Source organism: Sminthopsis crassicaudata, chromosome 4 (genome assembly GCF_048593235.1).
Source record: "Sminthopsis crassicaudata isolate SCR6 chromosome 4, ASM4859323v1, whole genome shotgun sequence".
Classification (NCBI taxonomy): Eukaryota; Metazoa; Chordata; class Mammalia; order Dasyuromorphia; family Dasyuridae; genus Sminthopsis; species Sminthopsis crassicaudata.
The window spans coordinates 319,541,784-319,566,962 of NC_133620.1; the positions used below are offsets into that span (position 1 = coordinate 319,541,784).

Here is a 25,179-nt window from a genome sequence, read left to right on the forward strand (position 1 = left end):
CTTCCCTGATTCCCCCCCTGCATTATATTCACATGTTTTTAGTATCCTTATCACGTAACATTGTATTATAGTTGTCCATATTTATGTCATTCCCTCCTACTGGACTAGAAATTCTATGATATATGGCATGTTTTATAGAATGTTAGCTCAAGGGCAAGAATTTCATTTTTGTCATTATATCCCAAGCAACATAGTAGGGACCTAATAAATGTTTGTTAGATTGAATTGTATTTCCCTCAATGCCTAGCATAAAGTAGGAACTTAAAAATATGTTTTGAATGAATACATGGATAAATGAATGAGAAAGTGCTTGGTAGTTGATGGCCCAGATAGTTGAACTCTTGTGTATGCATTAGGGGAGGCAGATGAAGAGGAATCTGTGGGAAAGAAACTCATATAGTTAGTTGGGCCCCTGAAGTTTACCTCTTAAGAGGTAACTTTAAAGATGGGTAATGCTGGGGGCAAAGCAATATCTAGTAACAGTTGACTCAAAGACTCACAGTAATTGGTGAGGGAGGAATAAAAATTATTCCCATGTAAAATTCTAGGATGGGGAAAGGTACTGGGAGAAAGATCTGAGGCATATTGTCCTAGTTTGTTTAGCTTCAGCTTTGCCTTTCAGAAAGTCAGCCTTTTAATTCGTGTGTGTGTGTATACATACATACATTTACACATTTATTTTGCTTTGTGTTAGTACGAACTTTATATACATCACAAACATACCATGGACTTTACATACATTATGAACATACCATGAACATTTCATTATAAAAAGAACAGAAAAATTATGAATCTCTTTTAGTTACAACTGATTTTTAAAGTATATATCAAATTTAACATAGTAGTACCAACACTGCCCTTTTTATCCATACCCATTTTTCTACTGCTGCTTTATGCAAGCTTTTACAGTGTTTTGTTGATGCTCTTCCCTTGCCTTTCCTAATTTTTTAAAATCACTACCCTCCATAAAATGCCCTTCCTCCTTATTAAAATCTCATAAGACTAAGTGCAGTTTGAAAACATAAGACTCATTCTATATTCATTCTACATTCTCTTCTAATCCATCACTAGATGGACTTGCCAAGAAGTGGAAAACATGATTCAACATCAGTCCTATAGAGCTGTAATTGGTTATTGTTTAGTCTCTAAATTTTCATAGTTCATTAAAATACTATAGTAATTGTATATAGTCATTGTTCTCATTCTGTTCACTCCACTCTGCATCAGTTATACAAGTTTTCCTAGGTTCCTCTGTCCCCAGTCATTATTTCTTAAGGCATAATAATATACTATTGTGTGATGTAATTTGTCCAGCCATTCCATAATTAATGGATCCCGCCTTTGGTTCTAGTTCTTTTCTACAGTCAGGATCCTTTTCTTCTTTCTTTTATCTCTTTGGGTAGGATCTTGTCTTCAACCCTTTAGAACTCATTGTTCCAATCTGGGAACCATATTTCAGGAAGATACAGAGAAGCTAGAAGTCATACCAGTGATCTGTCCCTGCCGGTCCCAAAGGACTCTAATAGAACCTTTGAATTTCTAGAGTAAACACGGCCCTCTGGAATTTTTATTCACTTAAGATGAGAATGCAAAAGAATAAGACTTTGGAAGACCAGGCTGTGTTCTCCAATTCCTTCCCCTTCTCTTCAAGAGCCAGATTTCCATGCAGCTTTCTCCTTCAGAAAAAGATAGAAATCTGAGAGAATAATGGGCAGTGCAAACCCCGAGATATTACTTCTTCAGACTCTGTAGCCAATTAGAAAACTTTTAGTACTAGATTTCTTGAAAGTCTACTGGTGTGCTTCCCATTGCACAGAAGAAACCCCCGTCATGTTGGTTGCTAGTAAATAATTTCTTTGCAAGCTTCCACATGGTTGCTTACACTGAACCAAGGGAAAAAATCCCTTCATGCTCAAAAGGCAGATCTCCCTCCCCTCACATATTTTTTTCTTAGTCCATTGGTATTAATTGTTTTTTTAAAGTTTTGATCAGATTCTCCTGGACTCTCTGGATCAGAGTCCCTCCCTCTTTTAGTTTTTTTAGTCCCCCTTTAGTTTTTTTTTTTTCAATTTCCTTTTCAGAAATTAAGTTATTTAAGATCTCTATTTGGTGTTCTATTAATTCGTGTATTTTATGTTTGTTTATTTTGTTCATTTGATTATCTTCTATCTTCATTTCTCTCAGTTTAGTTATAAAGGCTTAGAACTAGCTTTGTCTAGCAATTGTTGGTCTTCCCCCCAAAAAAATTTCTCCATTTCTTCTTTAATTTTCAAGATTTCTTTTTCTATTTTGTAAATGTGTATTCTCAGGGCTATAATTTTTCTCTAAGGAATGATTTGTGCACCACAAATTTTGGTATATTATTTCATCTTTTCTTCATTTTCTTTCACCTAGTCAATAATTGTATTGCTTAATATTTTTTATACTGGTAATTTTTCTGTGTCTTAATAAATGGTCTATTTTTTAAAGGTGCCATGTAGTGCTAAGAAATATGTATATGTCCATAAGTCATTCAGCTCTAAATTCTCCAACAATTGTATATTCTGTTACTCTTTCATTTTATTGGGTTGTTGAATCCTTTTACATTTAAAATTATAATAATAAGACTTCTGTTTTCTTCCATTTGTTTCTTTATTATTGCCTTTTTAAAAAATCTCCCTCCTTTTAAATCAGTACTTTGTTTAAACCATTTTAATTATATTTTATTCCCATGGATGCTTTTCCTTTTTCCTACTGAATTTTTGCCTATCAGTTCTTTAGTTCTTGGATTTTGCTTAAATTGCTATTTTTTTCTCTTCTTTTCTTTCTCTTTTGTCTCTTCCCTTTACCCACCTAGTTAAGTGGTAAATCCAAAATGTTCCCTTTCTTCTTTCCTCCCATTCAACTTCTTACTTTAATTAATTCTCTTTTATTGTACTTTTTCTGAGTTTAACTTCGCTTTGTCCCCGTCATTTTTTCTCTTCTGGCCTGTTCTTGTCTAATTCCTGGGCTATACCTATATTTGTTCCTTTCTTATTTTTTTTTCTTCATCTCTCATAGGGTTAAAGCTTCTGAAGTGCCAGGTTTGAGCTCTATCTTCTAATCAATTTTTGTGTTATTGCTTTTATAGATCTTGCCTCATCCTCCTTTTTTTCTGCTGTGTTTCACTCTTGGAAATATCCATTTGTGAGGGAAGCAATTTGGACAGAAGCAGCACCTCATGGGTAGAAATTGCTGCGTCCTAAATCCTGTGGCCTAACGACCTCCTGCCCTGATTGTGATCTGCCTTTTTCCCAGAGGCTGTGACATCTCATCTTTGGTCTTCCGCCCTCTCACCCCACTCCCTTTTTTCCTCATCATTCTGGAGACCAGCTGCCCCTAAGAATTCACCTACTTCTTTCATTTCTGGAGATGGATGCTTCCCACTGAGACACAACACTGTCTCAGAGAGGCATCTACTCACTCATCACGGGCACAATCTAAACCAATCATTCCATGAACAAGATACCCTAAATCTCTACCATGGAAACTAGGACTGGTCCCTCCCATTTATCAACAACACTCACAACATGCAGGCATTGAGAATACAAATACAAATATGAAATACAGACTAGGTCTGTGCACTCATGGCTGGATTATCACATCATCTAAGACCCATATGGGTGGGCTCCCAGTTGCTAACCTGCTAACTTGATGATCAGAAGGCCTTGCCAGCCCTGATTGTTTCAACCTGACTCTGGTCTCCTGAACATCATCAACCCAGTAACTAAGCACAGAAGGATTGAATCTAACACGTATTAAAAAAAAAAAAAAAAAAAAAGTAAAAATAACATGGTCACAGTTTCCCTAGATCTGAAGAAACACACACACTTTTAGAATAACCTCCTAATTAATTAGTCTGTCTGCCTTTCATCTTTCTCTATTCCAATCTATCCTTCACAAGTACTTTTCTTAAAAACTTGGATCTCACTGAAACCCCCCTTCCCCTCTTATTCAGCAAATCTCATGAGCTCCCTGTTACCTCTGTCTGAGGGAGTAACAATGTATATGCCTTTCTTTGCTCCCTCGAACTTAGCACAATGGTTAATAAATACTTGCTGATTGACCAACTGACCACACTGGAAGATTCTAAGGGCCAGCTGTGAAACTTGCTCCAAGGACTTAAATGGTCCCAGTTTCAGGCTGCAATGAGAAATTAATTATTCATCTTCCTGGAAGAGTGGGCCAGGGGATGTGACAGCAGGAGGCTCCCAGCCCCAGTCACACAGCAGCTTCTTGTCTGCCTAATGCCACAGCTGTGGTGCGAGGGGGACAGGGGTGAACTGCATCAAGGATGGTTAGCTCATTCCTGCCCCGCCTAATTCTGCTCCAGCCACTTCTACTTCAACCAATTCCACCCGCCTTAGAGCTCTCAAGGATGAGGAGCTGTTCACCCAGAACTAAGGTGAACCCTTTCCTCTTTCCTGTTTTTTCTTTTTGTGGGAATTTTAAAAATTTAGGATGAAATTGGTGATTTTTCCTTGTATTTGAACATCTCACCCCCTTGGATCTCTAGCGCTATTTTTGGCTGGGTCTCTAGTCTCTGGCCCCCTTCCTCCCTGGGGCTGTGCCTGACACTCTGGAGGTAGCTTTGAAAGGCTGGGACTTCCCCCCAGAGGCTTCCCCCAGGCTGAGGTGTGTCCCCTGTTGCCTATTCTGCTGCCTCAGGTGGCTCCCTGGGAATGAAAGGGGAGCTTGGGAAGGAGACTTCCTCTTCCCCCTGCCTCCTCCTTTTCAGTCCTCTCCTCCAACTGTGAGAGCCTAGGGCTCTGGCAGGTTGAGTACTTTGGGAAAAGAAAAAATAGAAGTCTTGGGACAGGAAACAAGAGTATTGGCTGTGGGAAGGAGAGAGAGAGGGGGTGTGTGTGTGTGTGTGTGTGTGTGTGTGTGTGTGTGTGTGTGTGTGTGTGTGTCAGCTGCCAGACTTGAAGCCTGGGGAGTGTATGCTCAGAGCTTGAAGAAGGAAAGGGCTCTGTTCTCAGGGAGTCTGCAGCCAGGAATTGCAAAGAGGCTTTTTTTTTTTTTTTTTTAACAACCCATTTCACAGCTTCCAGAAAAGGAGGATGCTCTCTCAGTGGCTCACTTAACTCAAAACAAATGTTTGTTTCCACTGTTTCTTTTCCCAACTCCTGCTCACTCTCCCCAACTCCTCCTCCCATGTTTTCTCCTTTCTTTCCCTGTAAGTTCATCCTTTCAGGTCTTTTCCTCACCTGTATGATTGTGGGACCAGATCTTCCTTCACCTAATTCTTCCCCTTTCTGAACTGGACTTGGGCTCTCATTTCAGTTGTGGGGGATACAATGTAGGGGAATGTCATTAAAAGGTTGGGGCGGAGTGTATGTAGAGACATTGTTCAAAAGTTATCAATTTAGCCCTGAAGTCTGGAGGATCTGAGTTCAAATGTGCCCTCAGACACTTAGCACTTCCTAGCTGTGTGATCCTAGGCAAGTCATTTAACCCCAATTGCCTCGGCAAAAAGCAAATATATATATATATATATCAGTCCAATGCCATCTTGAGCTTATGATTCACCTTGTGTCAGAGTTTCAGAACAGCTGCTATTGACTAGCTGATTGATTTCTTCCTGCTCCCAGGTTTCCTTGATTTTCAGGGTTTCTAATCAATTTGAGGACATATCTAAATGCCTATTTTACCAGTCATCGTGCCTTAATTAAGGTTTTTTTAATCATTACCTATCACCTTCTTGGAATGATCATAGTCTCCTTTTAAGAAACCCAGGTCGGAGAAGGCCGTTGGAGATGTGAATAAGGTTGAGATTGAGAAATAGGCCACTGGTGAGACTGGCAGGTATCCCTCTCTTACCTTCCACTCCTCTCTGCATAAGGCATTAAGCCAGTCTTTCCTTTCACATGAGCAGGCACAGTGACCACAACCTGAAGGGGAAAGATATGCCTGGAGGGACCCTTTGTAAAGGGACGAGAAAGGGAAATAGCAGTCATGGATTGGGTTCTGTCAAAACCGACAGTTATCAAGCCTCTGCTTTAAGCAAGGCACTAACGGTTGAGCCACCGATGTAAAGAAGCTAATTTTATATAGTTCAGGACCAAGTAGAATGTAATACTTGAGGGCTGGAACTGTTTTTCATTTTGCCTTTTGTCTGAGCCCACTTCCTTGTTAAATAAAGACCTTTTTACATATTTACTGATTTGACCCTCACTCCAGTCATGTGGGGTATTGTTATTATCCCCATTTTATTTGTAAGTAAATGGGTGGACTGTGAGAAATTTGGTAACTTGCCCATTGTTTTACAACTAGTAAGTGTCACAGGATTCTAGTGTAGTTCTTTCTTTTTTTTTAATTCATTTTTATAATTATAACATTTTTTGACAGTACATATGCATAGATAATTTTTTTTTTACATTATCCCTTGTACTCCCTTCTGTTCCGAATTTTTCCCCTCCTTCCCTCCACCCCCTCCCCTAGATGGCAGGCATTCCCATACATATTAAATATCTTATAGTATATCCTAGGTACAATATATATGTGCAGAACCGAATTTTGTTGTTGTTGTTGTTGCAAAGGAAGAATTGTATTTGGAAGGTAAAAATAATCTGGGAAGAAAAACAAAAAATGCTCACAGTTTACACTCATTTCCCAGTGTTCCTTCTCTGGGTGTAGCTGATTCTGTCCATCATTGGTCAATTGGAACTGAATTAGCTCTTCTCTATGTTGAAGATATCCACTTCCATCAGAATACATCCTCGTACAGTATCATTGTTGAAGTGTATAATGATCTTCTGGTTCTGCTTGTTTCACTCAGCATCAGTTCATGTAAGTCTCTCCAAGCCTCTCTGTATTCCTCCTGCTGGTCATTTCTTACCGAACAATAATATTCCATAACATTCATATACCATAATTTACCCAACCATTCTCCAATTGATGGACATCCATTCATTTTCCAGTTTCTAGCCATGTAGTTCTTTCTTAATGACAAATCCTGCACTTTTTGTATAGTTCCACAGCCTCTCAAAAAATTAATAATAATAATAATTCTCCTTCTTATCTGAGCTCTGAACTCCCTCCCTGTTTCTCCATGCTGAAACTTTTCTTTTTTTAGCTTTCTCTTGGCACTCTCCATTTTTAAAAAATTAATACTATTTTATTTTTCCAAATACATGTAAAGATAGTTTTTAACATTCAATTTTATAAGACTTTGTATTCTAAATTTTTCTCCCTTCCTTATCTCCCTTCTCCCTGATGAGGTATAACCAAATGATGAGGTCTAGATAAGGGATACCTAAATAAAATTAGGATTAATTGTGGTCTAGTGGCAGGTTTGGGGTACAGGGAGTCAAATGGAGCTCCCCTGCAATCCCTTTGGATTCAGTGCAAGGATACAGAGTTAAGTGAGGTCTAGTGGCAGCTCGAGAGTCCCCTGTAAATGAATTTACAGGCCCTAAAACCTAGATTGATAAAAAGAGGGTTTGGAAGTAAAGTTAAAGTCTGGTTAGTAAAAGGTATTAGATAGAGGAAGAAATACACCAAAAGTGGCGGACAGAGAGTCTGTGATGCAAAGCATGTTGCTTACATGTTTCAACTCTCTGCAAAGAGATGATTCCAGCTTGGCTCTTTTATTTGCTTGAAGGGGCCTATGGGTGGAGTCCCAAGTTGGTTCCTCGAGGGCCAGAACTCACCAGGTGGGGGTTGGAAAACCTGAGCAGATCATTAGAATGGGGGCTGGGTACAGCCCAAATTATCTCAGATCTGGATCTCTCCCCTTGGAATACAAAAGGGTGGTTTTGACCAGATCTTGTAAATCAAAGGTCAGTCCCAAAGGAGTTTGGGGATCAGAAAGGAATCTTAAAGGGGCTTCCCCCCGCATCATCCCCAACACAGCAAGTGATCTGATATAGATTTAATATGTGCGATCCTTTTAAACATATTTCCATATTTGTCATGTTGTATAAGAAAGATCAGATCAAAAAAGGGACAAAAACCATTGAGAAAGAAAGAAAAAAGCAAAGAAAGGTGAACAGATACTTCGATCCACATTCAGTCTCTGTAGTTCTCTCTCAGGATGCAGATGGCATTTTCCATCCCAAGTCTATTAGAATCGCCTTGAATCACCTCATTGTTGAGAAGAGCCAAATCCATCACAGTTAATCATCACATAATATTGTTATTGTATACAGTATTCTCTTGGTTGTGCTTGTTTCATTCAACATCAGATAACGTAAGTCTTTCCAGGCTTTTCTGAAATCGTTCTGCTCATCATTTCTTATAGAACAATAATATTTCATTACCTTCATATGTGTGGGGAACTTTTTCTTGTGACAAATAAAACATTGATAAAAACAAATGAAACATCTAACAAACATATATGCAGCATTCCCTACCCAAAACCTCTACCTTCCAAACCGTACCAACTCTTGAGAGACTAATCTCTCAAGACTATGATAAATATAAGGTGTTAGGCTTAAAAAAACCACGTAACACTAGGGTTTCCAAAATGAAGTGAGGCTGATGTATATGGGTACCCGGACTACTAAATTTGTTTTATCTTAATTCTTGAGCACTTCTTTCCTCTAAACCTAGTCTCTCTATATAGAAATTCTAGGAACAATATACATACTTTGCTGTCAGGCTAAGGAAAATTCTTCTTCCATCCTATTTTCCAATAGAGCTTTAGATTCAGGGACATGATATCTTCTGAATCTCACAAGCCACTGCCATGTGTAGTCATTGGTTAGAGTGATGGGTAAAGGGGCTAGAGAAGGATTAGGGTTTATATTTTTTTAATGTCTGTTTCCTCATCTGTAAAATAGAGATAATAATAGTACCTACTTCCTAAGGGTGTTGTGAGGTTAAAATGAGATATTTGTAAAGCTCTTTGCACTTAAAGCATTGTATAAATATTATATTATTGTCTACATATCAAAATTTACTTTTTTTCCAAAGGGCTTTCTTCTATATAAGCTTATCCGTCATCACTACAACTTTGTGATTGCTTTAAAACTAATTTCCCCATTTTTGAGGTTGTTCAGTCGTTTTTTAGTCACGCCAGATTCTTCATGATCTCATTTGGGGTCTTCTTGGCAGACACTGGAGTGGACTGCCATTTTCTTTTCTAGCTCATTTTACAGGAGAATAAGTGACTTGTGCCTAGGATCTTACAAAGTGTCGGAGACTGGATTTGAATTCAGGAAGATGAGTCTTCCTGACTCTAAGCCAGGAACTCTATCCTCTGACTAAGCCAGGAACTCTATCCTCTAGTAATTGCTCATAATTTGTGTAGCCCTTTATAGCTTGCAAGGTATATTTCTTTAAACAATCCTACCTTTGAGATATGTGCTACAGGTATCATTACCCCTATTTTACAGATGATAATACCAAGGCTTAAAACAGGTAGCATGAATTGCCCTGTCACAAGTGGCAAAGCTAGATTTTGAAGCAGGGTTTTCCAATTCTCTACTTGTGCTCTTTCTCTTTTGTAAAACTGCCTTTCAAATTGGGAATAATAATGCGCAGACTCCCTTACCTTACAACATGGTTGTGTCTAGGACTGTGAGATATTGAATATAAAAGTATTGTAAGACACTCTGTAGATATAAGATATCGTTATTTAATGAGATGATTGAGGCTACTTCCAATGATCCTGTAATGAAAAGAGCCATCTGCCCCCAGAGAGAGGACTGTGGGGACTGAGTGTGGATCACTCTTAGCAATGCACTTCTGGCATACACAGAAAGTGCAGCTAAGTGACATGGCCTCCTGGCAGTTACTGATCACAAAACATAGGATTTTTCATTCTTTTTGATGTTGTTTGCTTGCATTTTGTCTCCTTGCTCATTTTCATTCCTTTTTGTTCTGATTTTTCTTGTGCAACAAGAGAATTGTATAAATATGTTTACACATAGAAATAAGTTATTATTATTTAGGGCAGACATTATCTTCATTTAACTCTGAACTCTGTGATGTTCAGAGAGGATAGGTTACTTCACCTAATCACCTAAACTGGTGAGTTCCAGAATCCTTGATTCTTGTCCCAAAGCTTAGTTTGGCAGATCATTTCCCTCTTGCAGCATTGGGATATTCTCCATCACCTGCTTACTCTCCATACTTTTGACTCTGCATCCCTCCCTATCTCAGGGCCTTTGCTTAGTTCCCTTCTGTGTTGCTAACCACAGTGCAAAGCAGAGAATGGAGAGTGCCAAGTGGAAAGAAGCCGGAAGCCAAGTTCCTGGCTCTGCTTGGCCCAGGGAAAGCTCCCTCTGCCTCTGGCTCTGGTCCTGGATCTGATTCCTCCAGCTTTCAAGAAGAGCTAGGGAAAGTCACTGTTGGCTTTTGGTGTGACTGACAGGATGGAGGAGAGAAAAAGAAGTGGAGACTGGAGAATGCAGCCATCCTTGCCTGTCCCACAGCTCTGCCAGGAGCCAGGCTGGGCACAGGGCCTTAGAGCTTCCTCTCCCCTCTGGTTGAGGTGACAATTAGGAGCTGGTGATGCTCTTTGTCAGTTCTAATATATATTGGGTCTTTCTTCTTGGCAGTTCAGACTCTCTGAGGAGATCCCTTTGTGATCAATAGCATTTATGGGGTCACATGGGAGCATGTGGGAGAGGGTTAATCAGATCTGTGAGACTTAGGTTAGGGGTTTTTAACCTAGGGTCCACAGACCCCCTCCCTTCCTCCCACCCCAATTTGCATAGGGAGATCTTGGTTTTTACTAATTCCAACTAAACTTTAACATTTCCTGGAATTATGATTTAATAATATATATATATTACTTTGAGAAGGATATATTACTTTGAGAAGGCTTCGCCAGACTGCAAAAAGGGTCCATGATCAAATGAGATAACATATGTACAATGCTCTGCACATCTAAAAGTGTTATCTAAATGCTAGCTGCTATGGTGATAGCACAAAAAAAGATTAAGGACCCCTGCTGGAGGTGGAAGCCAGTATTTTGTTTCTTCCTTTACACTGGCTATATCCTCCTTTCAGAGCTCCTCTTACTATCTCTACCTATCCTATGGATCAGCTGCTTTGGTTACCTCTGAATTGCCAGTTAATCAAAAAATATTGTAGGTTAAAACTAGGAACTGACCAGTCCAGGGATGAAGGGAATGGAGATAAACATAATCCCTCTTCTTGTCTTTCCTTCCTCATACCCCTGATTATTCCCTCCATTCTGACCTTCATGTCTCCTGGGCATTGGGGTTTTCCCCTTCTTGAGGGCTTCTGGGAAACAGGCTGTAGAAAGGGGTCCCAAAGGACTGCAAGAGAGTTAGGTCAGACTGTTTGGGGGCTGATAGTGGCAGAAAAGGAGATGTGCTGATAGAGAGCCGCTTTTAGTCAAGTTCCAAGTTCCTGTGGTAAGCACATGAGCCAAAGGCTAATGTATTTGCCAAAATTTGGGGACTCACGGGCTGAGGTCAGGCAGTAGGCTCTTTCTCTCTTGGACATCACCTTGCCTTTGGATTTTGAAAGGTTTTTTAAGGAAGGGATTAGGGTTGATGCTTGGGAAAATTGCTTCCCTGGAGCAACTTTGCTAAGCTAACAGCTATACTAGTGGGCTTGCTATGAACCTGGCTTTTGAAGGAGACATTTACAGAATACTCTGCTCCTAACACTGTGAGATAGATAGAACCAATGTCATTATTCCCATTTAATAAAATGAAGGGAATAAGATGTAGAGAATTTATGTGACTTGCTAGTGTTACATGAGTAATAACTGTCAGATCTGGGATTCGAACCCAGCTGTTGCAAAAGCCCAACATTCGTTTCACCATAGATTCCTGCTGCTTTTAAACAGCCTCTTTTAGCTGAGACATCAAACGTCCTCTCTTGCCACCTCAAAGAAAGATACAACTTTTTCTAAATCAGTCAGTAAGCATTTATTAAGCATCATAAGCACCCTATACCAGACAATGTACTAAGCACAGAAATACAAAGAAAGCTAAGTCTCAAGGAGCTCCCCTTCTAATGGAGAAGACAACACACAAACAACTATGGGCACACTAGACAGACAGACAGACATAGAATGTACTGCTATATACATATTTACATATATTGTCCTGTGAATCCATAAGATTTATGCATGTATATATTAGACACGTGTTTAAAATGTATGTGTATATTATGTATCATATATGTATACTATATAAAGTTTTATGTGTACATGACGCAGTATATATCAGATGTACACAAATGTGTATAGTTATCGAATACACATACATACATGATATGTATATATATAATCTTATTTGTACGTAGTTTATGTATTTATGATACATATTCTATATAGTTTGTATGTATGTGTATATGGTAAATTGGAGGTAATCACCAGAGAAGTCTGAGTTCCTTGTCTCCCTTACATGGCAGCTCTGTGCTAGATTTTGGCTAGCTGTCCAATTACTCTAGAAATGTTGGTATTTCTAGTTAGGGGCACTCTGTGTTTGGCCCTCCAAAATCTTCACTGATTGAAGGAAGGCTTTAAAGTCTCAGATGTTACCCAGCCCCTCACCTCCTCATTCAGCAGTAGGTTTCTTATTTATTTATTAAACTTTGATTGAGTCTGATTTCCTGTATCCCTGGTCTACTCCTATATGTCGATGCTGTTCTGAAAAGACCTTTTAATGACACTGGGACACTTCGTTTTCATGGAAATGTATCTCTTCCTCCCTCTCTTCTTCATCCCTTTTTTTCTTTCCTTCCCATTTATTAAATGCCCAAGAACTGTGCAAAGTGCTGGGGGGTACAAAAAGAGGCACAAGATAGTTCCTGCCTTTAAGGAGCTTACAGTCTGATAAGAGAAACAACACGTAAATGAATATAATATATACAAAGCAAACCATATACAAGATAAATAATCATCAGAAGAAAGGCCATTGCAATTAAGAGGATTTCTAGGGAAGGGGTTTCCAGTAGAAGTTTGAATATTAGTGGAGGCTTAAAAGAAGCCAGGAAAATCAGTAGTCAGAGTGGAGGAGGGAGAATGGGAGATAACTCTCCATCTCTCTGATCCCTTTCTTCCATTCCTCCATTCCTTCTTTGCATTTTTAAAAACATTTTTTTGTCTTTCTGTCACCTAGATTTCCCCTGTAACCTCCTCCTTCACCCTTCCTAGAGAGTCCCCAGAGTCAGTATTTCTAACAGTTTGAAAAGTACTTTAAAACCATCCCTCCTCCCCACCCCCACCCCGGGCTCCCTGCCCGAAGCCCTGCTGTCACATCCCTAGCCTCTCTGCCAACTGAACTGTCTCTCCGTCTTGAGCCAGAGGCCTGGTCTCAGAGGCCTGGGGTTGGACTCCCACGTGTGGGAGAGCTTAAGGTGTTGGGTTCTCAGGGCTGAACTCTTGAGAAAAAAAAATTTTCTCCATCCAGTCCTGACTTTTGGACTTTTGGTGCTTCCCACCAAGATTCAAGCCCTTCTGTTTGCCTCTGGGTGGAAAAGGGGTGGGAAGGGACTGCACTGAGAGGGATGAGGGGGTGGATCTGCCCCTGGGATTTAGGGCCCAGCCCCAGTTGATGAAGCAGGAAGCTTGTGAGTTTCTATCCCTGACACTCATCCCACAGGCATCCCCATGGAGGAAGTTGCTAGGGAGCAAGGGCCAAGGCTTTCCCTTTATTTCTCTCCCCTCATGTTCCCTTCCTTCCCCCTCCAACACATAGCCTGTCTCTGCAGAGCCCAAGAAAGCTGATACTCCTTTTTCTCTCCAATCTTTCACCCACGACTGGAAACACATGTGGTCTGGGCGTGTATACAGTGTGAGCCATCCCTACCCCAAGGAATCCCTGGGATCTCCCAGCAAGATTCCTCAGGACTTCCGCCCCCAGGTCTTGAGGACCCACTTCCTCTATTTTCTTCCCAGACCCCTTCATCTCCATTTCACACACCCCCCTTTCACCTTAGCTCTCCAGCACACGAGATCTTCCACAGATTCCTCCCTCCCGACACCCTGTCTGACACTCTCTCCCTGACAACCTCATGATATTCCCACACTCCCAGCCCAGCTCACACACACTTTCCCCTTTGCTCTCCGTTCCTCATTCACTCACACAGTCAATACTAACCTCAGGAAACTGGAATGTTTAACTGTCTCTCTCTTACACACGCACACACACACACACACACACACACACACATCTTCCAGCAGAAACCAATTTTTATTCTGTAACCAGTAAGAGACCTTGGGAACTATGGGGTGAAGCTCCTCTCCCCCCACAATCCCCATCCTGCTCTGCACACATGGGATAGACATTATATCTTTCCATGTGATATTCCACCTTCCCACTCCTCCACAAATGAGAACACACCATCTCAAAGCATTTCTCAGGCTCTTGGTCTCACATTCTCTTGGCTCTCACATGTTGTGGCTCTCTGGAAGTCTATTCTCACAGTCTTACCTTCCAGCCTTCCAAATACTTAGGCTTTCCTCCCATCCTCCTGAGATTCTAGAGTTGAGTCACCGCACTGTCTGAAAAGCTCCTGAGGTCTCAGGGCTGGACCCAGATGAGACATCATAAATTCCCCACCCCCAGGCAGCAGAATGGCTTCCCTGACTCACCTTGGCCTGTGCAGCTGGATTGAAGGTCAGCCTGTGTTCTGCTGGAAGAATGCAGGGAGGCATCCCCTTAAACTGTGCCAGCCCAGGCTGGTGGCAGTCCCAGTCTCTCTGCCTCTACTTGACCACTGACCTTCACATGCTTTCCAGCTTCACCCAAAACAGACTCCAATCCACTCCTCATCCTTCTCTTCCTGTAACCTGGACTTGTCCGGCAATGTGCTCCTTGTCTGTGCCTTCCCCCAGCTCCTAGCTGGGCACCTTGGTTCCCCTTGTTCCTTTGCCCTTGCTTTAGCACTAAATTGACAGAAGCCAAACCAGATTTAGGGTTCTGAGAAAATGTTCCAGGAATCCATTCATTCTGGTTCCTTCTAGTAAGAGCAGGGTTCCATAGGGGCCTGAGGGACTTTAGAGATCACAACCTCTCTTATTTTACGGTTGGGGAAATCAAGGCTCAGGACGGTTAAAACAATTTCCCCAAACTCATAGAAGTAATACAAATTCACCTAGAGCCACTAAAGATTATAGGGTTGTGCTGCTATGATCTAAAGGAAAATAGTGACCTGTGCTGCTCTCCAAAAAAATTGTACCTCTAAAAGTGATCAAGAAATAAAAAATCCCCACAAGTTAGATTCAAAACTAGTAATAGAATGTGATAGGTGTAAAACATTGAAGATACTGTTAATCAGTTGAATCATATTTCAGATACTCTTTTCCCTCTCTGCTTTCTTTCCCTCCCTCCCTCCCTCTTGCCTTTTCTCTTTCTACTTCTCTTTCTCTTTCCCTGTTCCTTTCTTACTCCTCCCTCTCTCCTCTTTCTCTTTTTCTTTCTCCTTCTCTTCCCCCATATACATGCACAGATGCAAATGCACCACCCTCCAGACCCAAGGATTCATAAACAGGTCCCCAGAGTTAATTGTCAGAAGGGACTTGCCCCCAGCAGTCTACGTGCCCTATTCATGAAGACCCTCCCCTTTCCTTTGAGGAGACACACTCCTCCTTCTAGTCTGTTCAGTGAAAGATTTCAAGTGTTCAGACTGGAACTGACCCCAAGGGGCACTGTCTCTGTCCTGCCAATATAATGAGACCAAACCTGCCAAGCCAATCAGTAGAGTCCAGTAGGTCTGACTTTGTGTGCATTTGCTCTTGGGAATCTGATACCTTCTCACTTAGAGACAGAAAGCTCTGGCAAGCTTATGGGCCTGCTCCTGTCCCCTCACTGGAAGGATAGTTCTGATACCTATTAGGGAGCTCCCCTACAGCTCCCTTCTACCTGGCTAGACCCTCCCCAGAAGGCTCTCCCTCCTGAGCCTCCAGCATTTAGGACTTGGCTGAGTGATGTCAACTGAGATGATCAGGATAATGGTTTGGTGGCCTAATGCCAGCTTTTCTGGGAGTAGGACAGTGGGGTAAGCCTGAGTACTCTTCACTGCTGCAGTTTACTCTGCACCAGAGAAAACCTGAGCCCTGGGGAGCCACTAATGGCCATCCTTCATTCTTGCTCTTTTTCCCTGATACACACATATATTAGTTGGGTAACCAAGGGAGATCAAACTATCTTAGATTCCCCATGTCCTTCTCTTGAGTGAGCATGTCACACGTGCTGGTATGAATACTATCTTCAGCTGTACCCAAAAAGATGCCCCACGGTGTGCCCCATTTGTTCCACAGTGGCAGCAGCACGCCTTTTGGCTGGCCACTGTGGCAATCTCTAATATTTTCCTAAAGGAAAGTGAGAACAAGCTGATGTCAGTCAATCAACAGATATTTATTAATTACTTATATGTGCTAAACTCTAGGAATACAAGACAGACAAAAATAAATAGTCTCTGCCCTCAAGGAACTCACAATCTAATGAGAGAGACAATGGCCAAAAGCAACAAGGGCTGAACTCTCTCCATTTCATGGGGGAGGAAGTAGCTGAGAAAGATGAAAGGAGAGAGAGAGGGGCAACTAACTGGAGAAAAGTAACTGCCCCAAATCTCTTAAGAGATGGCATACCCTGCACATGATGACATCCTTTTTTTCTGGTCTCCAAGTCCCACTGACTCCCGGTCTGGTGTGGGACTGAGCTGAGTGGGAATTGGGGACCAGATAAAGGAATAAATAGAATTGGAATGAGGGTGGAAGCTGTGAACTGTGCTAAAATGTAAATTATATTTATATATATATATATATATATATATATATATATATATATATATATATATAATTTCTAATTACATGTAAAGTCAATTTTCAACAATCAATTTTAATCAGGTTTTTTGAGATTCAGTTTTTTCTCCCTCCTTTCCCTTCCCTTTCCCCATGATGGCAAGCAGTCTGACATAGATTATACATGTGCAATCAAGGCGTCTCTGATTTTTGAGGTTGTGAAGTACCAAGGAGAGTACTGGACACTAGGAAGGCCAGTAATTGGTGTAATGCGGGTAGACTGCCAGCAACTGTCAATTAACATGGAAAGGGAGCCCCTTAGATTTTGATTTTGGGGTAGCTGAAAATAAGACTGACACCATTTTCCAGATGAGGTCCAAGACCTGCTCATCATCTCTGGGATGAACTTGTTGACTTCTGGATAAACTTGTAGAAGAGCAGGCATAAGAATGGCAAGTGCTTCATGAATGGCAGATCTTTGATTGGATTGAATATGAATCCTGTAGGACCAAGGATTTAGAGCTGGAAAGAACCTTAAAGGTCATCTGGTCCAACTCCGTCATTTTACAGATGAGAAAAACGAGACCCAGAGAGCAGTTTTCAAGTGATTTGCCCAGAAATTGCAGAGGTAGTTCATGTTAGGCTCCAAATTCCCAGTTCTTCCCACTCCTGGGATAAACCTGGTATAAACATTGAAGTGAACAGACCAGACAAGTGCCCATTGGGGTGAAATATGTCTGTGTCCCCAGGTCAGCAGTGCATGAATGTAAACCCCATAGCAGCAGGAACGGTAACACTGTTTCGTCTTTCTCCTTCTTCCCCAATACTTAACAAAGTGTAGAATAGCTGTAGAAGAAACTTTCCGGTGAATGAATTCATGTCCATGTTGTGGGGGTGACCCCAAAGAGAGCCACTGACCGCCTACTCAAGCCTTTCCTCCCTTTCTTTGTCCACAGCCAGCAGCCGCCTAATGGGAAATCCTCCAGCTTCTTCTTTCATGGGCAGTTTCCTCACCAGCAGCCTGGGATCCACTGCCCCTGCACACCCCAGTGGTCCCACTTCCTCCCCTTCTGATCAGGCCTATCGGGGCCCCCACTCCGGGACCTCCCAGATCTGGTTCTCCCACTCCCATGAAGGTAAGAAATTCTAGAATTTCCCCCTCCCCAATGCAGTCTCAGCTTATTGAGGGAAGAGAGAAAAGGAGGGGTTCTGTACTCTGTACTTGAGTTTGTGGGGTAACAAGGTGGGAGCAAGTGAATGACCCGTGGCCCCTGGACTGGACTTCTGCTGACCTTTACAAGCAGCAAGAGTAAGCCCCAGTCACAGGGGACACAGTACAGGACTAGCATGGGAAATATTGTGCATATCATGAGACAGACTTCAAGCATTTCTTAGTGGGAACCTCTCCCCACTCAGTGAATTCTAGGCCTGGGGCCCAAACCTTCCTCATCATCCTCTTCCCTAGGAGAAAACTTCTGACTTGGAAAGAGAAAGAAGTAGATATATTAACAATTGTTTTAGCCAGATGTGCAGAGAGACAGAAAAGTTGGGGGGAAGTTGTAGGGAAGGAAGGGGTAAAGTTAGTTGCTAGGGAAATGTGTTTCACATCTGGGTTAAGGCTTCATTGTGGGATACACATCCCACCAGACTGTTTGGTAGCCCTGGTAGAAAGGATGCTCCCCATCTGTGCCAGCCTGGGGCTGGGAGGGGTAGAGGGTCATCAGTGAGCAGGACGTGCCATCCTTAACAATCCATGCCCCAGGAGAGGGGCAAAGCCGTGACAAGCCCACCTAGTCATCCCTTGCCTATCCCTCCCTCTCCCCTTTCATATTACCCTTCTTCCTCAATTACTTCCTCCCACATGACACGCAAAGAGTTAAGCCCTTGTTGCCGGCTGGCAGACAGAGAGGTAATTGCAGTTGGCATTGAGTATAGAGGGCTTTCCGCTCCTGGCACCCAGCTCCGCCGTAACTCAATGACTCTGATGAGCGAATGTCGTGCTTACTAACAGTCCGGCCGACTCACACTGTACACCTCGTGTTCCAATAAGGGAGATTAGTGCACAACTTGAGGGGAGGGGAGAGAGACAGACAGAGAGAGAAAGTGGGGCAGAAAAGAGGGAAGGAGGGAAAAAGGGAGAGAGACAGAGAGACAAGAGGGAGAAAGGGGTAGGGTGAGTGAGCATTGTTTCCTATACAGGATAGGTGAAGAATGATCAACAATTGTTTTAAAAAAAAATCATCTCTGTTTTAAACTTCAGAGCAGGGCTCACATTTTGAGATGATCAACAAGTTTCTTATCCATTATTCAGGAAGCTGGGAGTTGGGTAGGGGCTGGAGTAGGACTTGGCCTCCAAGGAGGGAGAGAGTACCTTCCGCCCTAATCTTTCCCCCGGCTTTTAAATTCAATGTCCCCTAAGATAACAATAATTGCTAGCAGTTATATAGCAACTTAAAGTTTGAGGAGAAATTCTATATATGTTATCTCGTTTGATCCTTACAACAGCTTTTGAGAGGTGGGTCCTATCGTTCTCCTCATTTTACCAATGAAGAAATTGTGGCAAAGATTATGCATCCTGTCCGGTCACACAGTGTCTGCGACAGAATGACTCTGTGCTGTATTCCCCATACTACCTGGCATCTCTCAACAGCACCTGTTTGTTACCACAGAAAGGAAGGTGAAAACAGAGAAGGAATCAGTGCTGGACGGTGACAGCCATTAGGAAGAACAAGGAAAACTTTCTCAGACTCCTGCTGGGGAAATGGAGCCCTTCTTTCCAGAGTCTCCGGTCCTCGTTTCCCTGAGACTGCTCCATGTCCCACTTAGAACTCTGAACAAACCTCCATCCACTCTGAAGTCCCTTAGACTAGAGTCGAGGAAGAGTGTTTGGGGGAAAGATGTCACGAGCAGATCTACAGAAGCCTGTTAGGTTACCCTGACACACAGCTGTCTGCTCCCTTGTTAGTCACAGGTGCACCTGATGGGAGTGCGATTGTGGGAGCTCAGGCAAAACTCGGTGAAAAAATGGCTTTATCTTTCATTTTCTCATAAGGGTCCCAGGGATTTAAGGGGCTGGTGGTTGGGGAGCAGAGAGTAGCATGTCAGCCTGTGATTTGTACTGGCCTTGAGCTACTCCTGAGATGGAGAAGGCTGCTGGGATGATCTTTTATCCCTCAGAGCCCTTCCCCTCCTTCCAGCCACAGCACTACAGGGACTATCTCCCCCCCCCATCCCACACGACTCTGGGAATCTTGCCAGCAGAAGGCGGCGGTTTGTGGGCAACACCACCTGCTGGGGCCCAGAGAAAAGGGGTCTGTCCCTCTGTCTAGCCCTGCCCGACTGTGAGGAGCTCAGTTGGAGGAAGGGGAGGGGGGGAAGAAGAGTTGTCTTTAAAGATAGTGGTAGGTTGCCAGACCCCTCCCCCATCCCCTAACTTAAAGTGTCCCTCCTCACCTCCCTGAGTCCAACCGCCCCCAACTACCCACTTCCCCCTCGACCAACGGCAACCTGACGGACAGTTTAGACTTAACATTTCCATAACATCCCCCTCCCTCGTCCCTGTCACCTCCCTTTAAGGATTCTTTTCCTTGCCAGAATTAGGATGGATTAAATTAAAGACCTCTGAGGAGGACCAGTGAATCATAAACGGATTCCCCATTCCTATACCCTGAAGCCAGGGACTCCCTAAAATAATGCTCAGCCAGGGACAGAGCCTGGCTTCATAGTGGAATGACAAGATAACATATAAGAGGGAAGCTTGATAAATTTGCTATATAACTTACTCATGACTTCTCTTCCCTCTGTTCCATCCTTGATATCACCTTTGGAAGACCCTTCAGAGCTAACTCTCCATTTGGATGCCTTCTTTCTCTTCTCTTAATGGTAGTGGGTGATGTCTGCCTGTATCCCTGAATAAAATTTAATTGATTAAATTAAATTAAAACAGCACGTTTTTTTTTACTAAAAATCACATCTCTCAGACTTTTCCCATTATAGTAAAAAACCGCAAATTCTCCCTCTCCCTCTCCTTCTCACCCCTCTTTATCTCACCTTCCATCCATCCCTCCCTCCCTCCTTCCTTTCTGTCTCCAGCTCAAAAGGGAATTTGTCCCTTTACCTGAGTTGTCTCATGAATGAGTAGAGTAAGGAAAAAGAATTCATTAGATCCAGTCTGTTTTCCCTGGGCTACCTTCACTCACCTATCCTTGCAGCTACTTCGAGAGAAATGGGCTGATGGGAATGATGAGGATGTATCCATCATCCATGTATGCTGACAGTATACTTCATCAAGATATTTTCTGCTCTGTACTTATTTGAATCTCATAACCCTGTGAGGGAGCGTTATTCTTCGTGTGATAGAAGAGGAAGCTGAGGCACAATTGTTGAGTTGTTTTTCAGTCTTATCTGACTCTGGGGTTTTCTTGGCAGATGCTGGAGTTGTTGACTATTTCCTTCTCCAGATCATTTTACAGATGAGGAAACTGAGGCAAGCAGAATTAAGTGATTGTATTAGGTCACAGAGCTTGTAAACATCTGATGCCAAATTTGAATTCCGTTCTATACCCAGTGCTCTATTTTGTGCTCCACCTAACTACCTCTGGAGTACAGTAGAATTAGGATAATATACTGAATTGATGGCAGAAATAGGACTAAGTCTCCAGACTCTAATAATGTGGGAGCTACATTGTCCTAGCCTTTCTCTCAGAACGGAGGAAGAGACCTTGACCTCTGTCTAAAGACCAAGAATCCAGCCCTAAAGTGACCAGATCAAAACTTCACCAAAAGGCCTTTATCTTTGATTCAGAACTGCAGAACTAAGCCTCTCCCAACTCTCGAGCATCTATCCCTTCTACAAAAAAGGCCTAATTCAAAGTTTTCAGTTGTGGGTCAAGTCAGGGTTCCATAAACCCCAGTGGTGGGGAGGGGTAGGTAGTGAACAAAGCTTAGAGCCTTCAGGTATTAATAGGAGAGAAGAGCAGAGCCTGAGAAGGCGCTTGACCAGCACGGTCAGTTGGCTGGGGGGCAGAAGTACTTTGCCCAAGAGCACATGTGCACGTACTTTTTATGTGGCTGTATCTGTGCTAGTGTCTTTATGTGTATGTTAGTATAGGCATGTGTATGTCTTCATATGTCCTAACATGAGGATGTGAGTTTGTATATGAGTGTCCTAATATGAGGAAGCAAGTTTGTATAAAGGAGTGAGTTTTTATTAGTGTGATCCACCCATCACTGTGCTGGGTTTACCAGTGCTCAAACTACTTCTAAAGCAGAAAGTCTCAGACTGAGAGGCCCCTTCATTAGGTGATCCAGGACTAGTACTTTCCCCTTCTCTGCTCGGTTTTCCCACCTCACCTTATGCGATGGTTTTACCCTGCTTGCCATCCCACTTCCCCTTAGTCCTGGGGTTCCCTCTTCCCCTGGAATTTAGGAGAGAAGAGAACTAGTGAGCAGAAAGGGGGAAGAGAGACAGAGAGAAACAGGGGGGAGGGAGGGAAAAAGGGAAGGAGAAAGGGAGAGACAGAGAAAGAAAGACTCAGAGAAAAACAGAAACAGAGAGAGGGAGGGAGAAAAGGAGGAAGGAAGAGAGAGAGAGAGGGAAAGAAGGGGGAGGGAGAAGAAGAGACAGAGAGAAGGGGGGAGGGGGAGAGAAAGAGGGATACAGAGACAGACAGAGGCAGAGAGAGGCAGAGAGACAGAGAGAGGTGGTATTGGCAACCTGCCCTGGCACCGTGCCCGGCTGCTAGTTGGGATGAGTGCCAGCTGGCTTCTGGCATGCTCAGGCCTGTTCCTGTGCCTTGTGTGTTCGGGGAGGGGGCGGGGGCACACGACAAGGCCAAGGAGGCAGAAGGGAGTGAGGGAGGAATGGGTGGGCCTCGGCACAGAGTGGAACTTGGGAGTCTTTCCTCCGTGAAATTACACTCACGGTGGCCAATCCAGGCTCACCTCTCATCTCTCTTCATTCCCTAGAAGCAAGGACCCAAATTAGGCCGACTCCCACCCGCCCCCTCCCTCTGCCTCCATCACCAAACATCTCGGGGCGGGCGAGGCTTGGGCTCCTCACGGAGCACCTGGGCTATGGCAGGCGGCGTTTCTGGAGTAGAAAGTCGAGGGAGGCTCTGAGACTGAGATAAGCAGAGCAGGGCGGCTCCCAGCCTTCTCGGTGTCCCAGAGCCGTGGCCCCTTCCTCTCCCAGCAGATGCTCCCCTCCCCGGGCTGTCCCAGCTGTAGCATCTGTGGCCCAGTGCTAGGTCCTTGGGTAGCTCCCTGATCAGCTCCCACCAGCCCAGGATTTATGGGTTAGCCCCAGTGCCTTGGCTTTCTGGGAGCTCTTGGGTGGGGCTCGGGGAAGCTCCCATAGAGCTGGGCAGAGAAGCTGAACTGGGTCTAGAGCTGAAGTAACATCTGGTGACAAGACAGAGCCAAGGGCAGCTGCTACCCCCTGATCCTTCAAACCCCAGGCCTCCGGGGAGGCCTCTTCCTACCAGAGGAGGATGGATTCATCTTTGGTTAGAGGTTGAGGCGAGTGGGGTAGGTCAGAGAGGACTTGGGGTCTCTCTTCAGCTGAGCAAGCCAAGCATCCTGGCCCACCCTGTTCTGGGTGGGTCCGAGCAGGGGTGGTGCTGGTGGGGTTCAGTGCAGCTGGTCCTATTGTCAGGGAGTTCCTGCCCCCTCCTTCCCCACCCCACCCCCCAGCTGTTGAGGCTGGGACCACCCACAGGGCCGATGAAAGGAGATGCTGTTTGATGGGGGCCTGTGCTGGGGAGGGAAATGGGGAACAGGCTGGAGGTTGGGAGCAAGGAAACCAAAGTAGAGACTTCTGAAACTTATTTCACTTGTGGTCTCTTGTGTCTGGGGGGAGAGGGGGAAGGGGGGTAGACTTCTGAAGTAATCCAGGCACATAGACCCACTTCTTACCCCACTTTAACCCCCTAAAGACCCAGGTAGGCAAAATTCACTGATCCCAAATTTCCATCTGCTGGGTCTGCTGAGGTCTTAAGTCAAAGGTTTAGACAAAGTCTCAGGCAGGAGCAGAGAAGATCCAGACGTAGCCCGAGCATTCTCAGGTCTCAAAAATCAGCATCTTCTTGTCATCTCCCCTTCCCCATTATCCTCAGTGTTTCTTAGAATAGCTTGTTTGAGGATTCAGCTTAGTCTTTGGAGAAAATCAAATTTTCCTATTTTCACAGGAAGTTCCCTGAGAAATCTATAAATATCTGTGGATATCATCAAAACCCTAACCCCAATATCCTATTGGGTCTATGTCTTCTCAACAGGACCTAGGAGAGACTTCAGTTTCTCCATGTGAACTTAAAATAATTTTTTTGGTCAGGAAATGGCTCCAGAGGAGGTCTTCTTAGGGTTGGGAAAACATCTATCACTCTTAGGTGGTCTTTCTACCCTAATCGATCTCCTTTGTTTTTCCCTGTTGTATCTCTAATCAAGAATGTTGTCTAAGGAATAAATTCTCTTCATAGAGGGATGGTCTAACAGCATCATTTAACTCAAGATAAAAGGAAGGTAAAAAATGACTGGAGCCCAAGGTCACCCAGTCATCCTTCCTCATCCTTGCCTTTCTTCCCACATTGAGGATGCTTGTTCCAAGCCAGGTTAAACGACATGGTCCTTCGTGTCTCCCAGCCAAAATGACCTGAAGTTAGGTGGTATACAGTTGCTTTTAACTGCCATTTAACTATTCATAACATATAATTAGTAGGTCAAATCCAGCTTCAGACACGAATGGGATCACAAAGAGTAAGGCACAACTGAAATGACTGGACAACTACAATCCCCTAGCCTCTACTGTCTCTACCGTCCAGCCAAAAGTTGCCTGTTTTCTGCAGGTGTCCAGAACCTCCCAAAAGAGAAGCCCAGTTCTATATGGCTCAGTCATTTGTGAAAAAAAGAAGTTGAATATGTTCAGTCAGGTAGCCGCTCTGAATCTCTGTGTCTTGCCAGGCTTGTGGCTCCAGGTCCAGGGAGTCCTATCACTCAATGGGGAGTATTTTTCCTAGTCTTTGGCTTATTTTACCTAAACTGAGGCCCTATATAAGGGGAAAGTAGTGCCTAGGATATCAGGTGGGCAGAACTGTCCCTCCAGTAGGTAAGGGACAATGGTGCTCTGCAAAATAGGTGCTATTGTCATTCCCATTTTGCAGATAAGGAAATAGAAGTTCAGACAAAATTAAATGACTTGCCTAAGATCATAGAGCTAGTGAGCATCTCAGCCAGGATTTGAACTTGTGTTTTCCTGAGTGACACTTCCTGTACTATGCCCTCCACCTCCTCGTTGCCTATAATCAGCCAGGTGAGCCAGTTTTCATGCAAGGTGTGTATGTGCTTCTGGGTTCCTGTGTGTGTTCCCATATCTATATTATCTAGAGAAAAGGCTCTGGTGGCTTTCTTCCCGGGGGGATAGATCTCCCAGGGCTATTGCAAAAAAAAGTACTCTGTCAACCTTAAAGCCCTATAGAAATGTGAGCTAA

General features: G+C 43.4%; 1 protein-coding gene across 3 annotated transcripts in view; it reads left to right on the top strand.

The window, feature by feature from the left end:
• Positions 1-25,179, top strand: part of BAHCC1 (BAH domain and coiled-coil containing 1) — a 172,669-nt gene that overhangs the window by 78,166 nt on the left and 69,324 nt on the right. For all 3 annotated transcript variants that reach the window (XM_074260396.1, XM_074260395.1, XM_074260397.1), the window contains exon 3: positions 17,653-17,832. In XM_074260396.1, the coding sequence (XP_074116497.1) occupies positions 17,653-17,832 (180 nt within the window). The remainder of the gene's footprint in view (positions 1-17,652; positions 17,833-25,179) is intronic.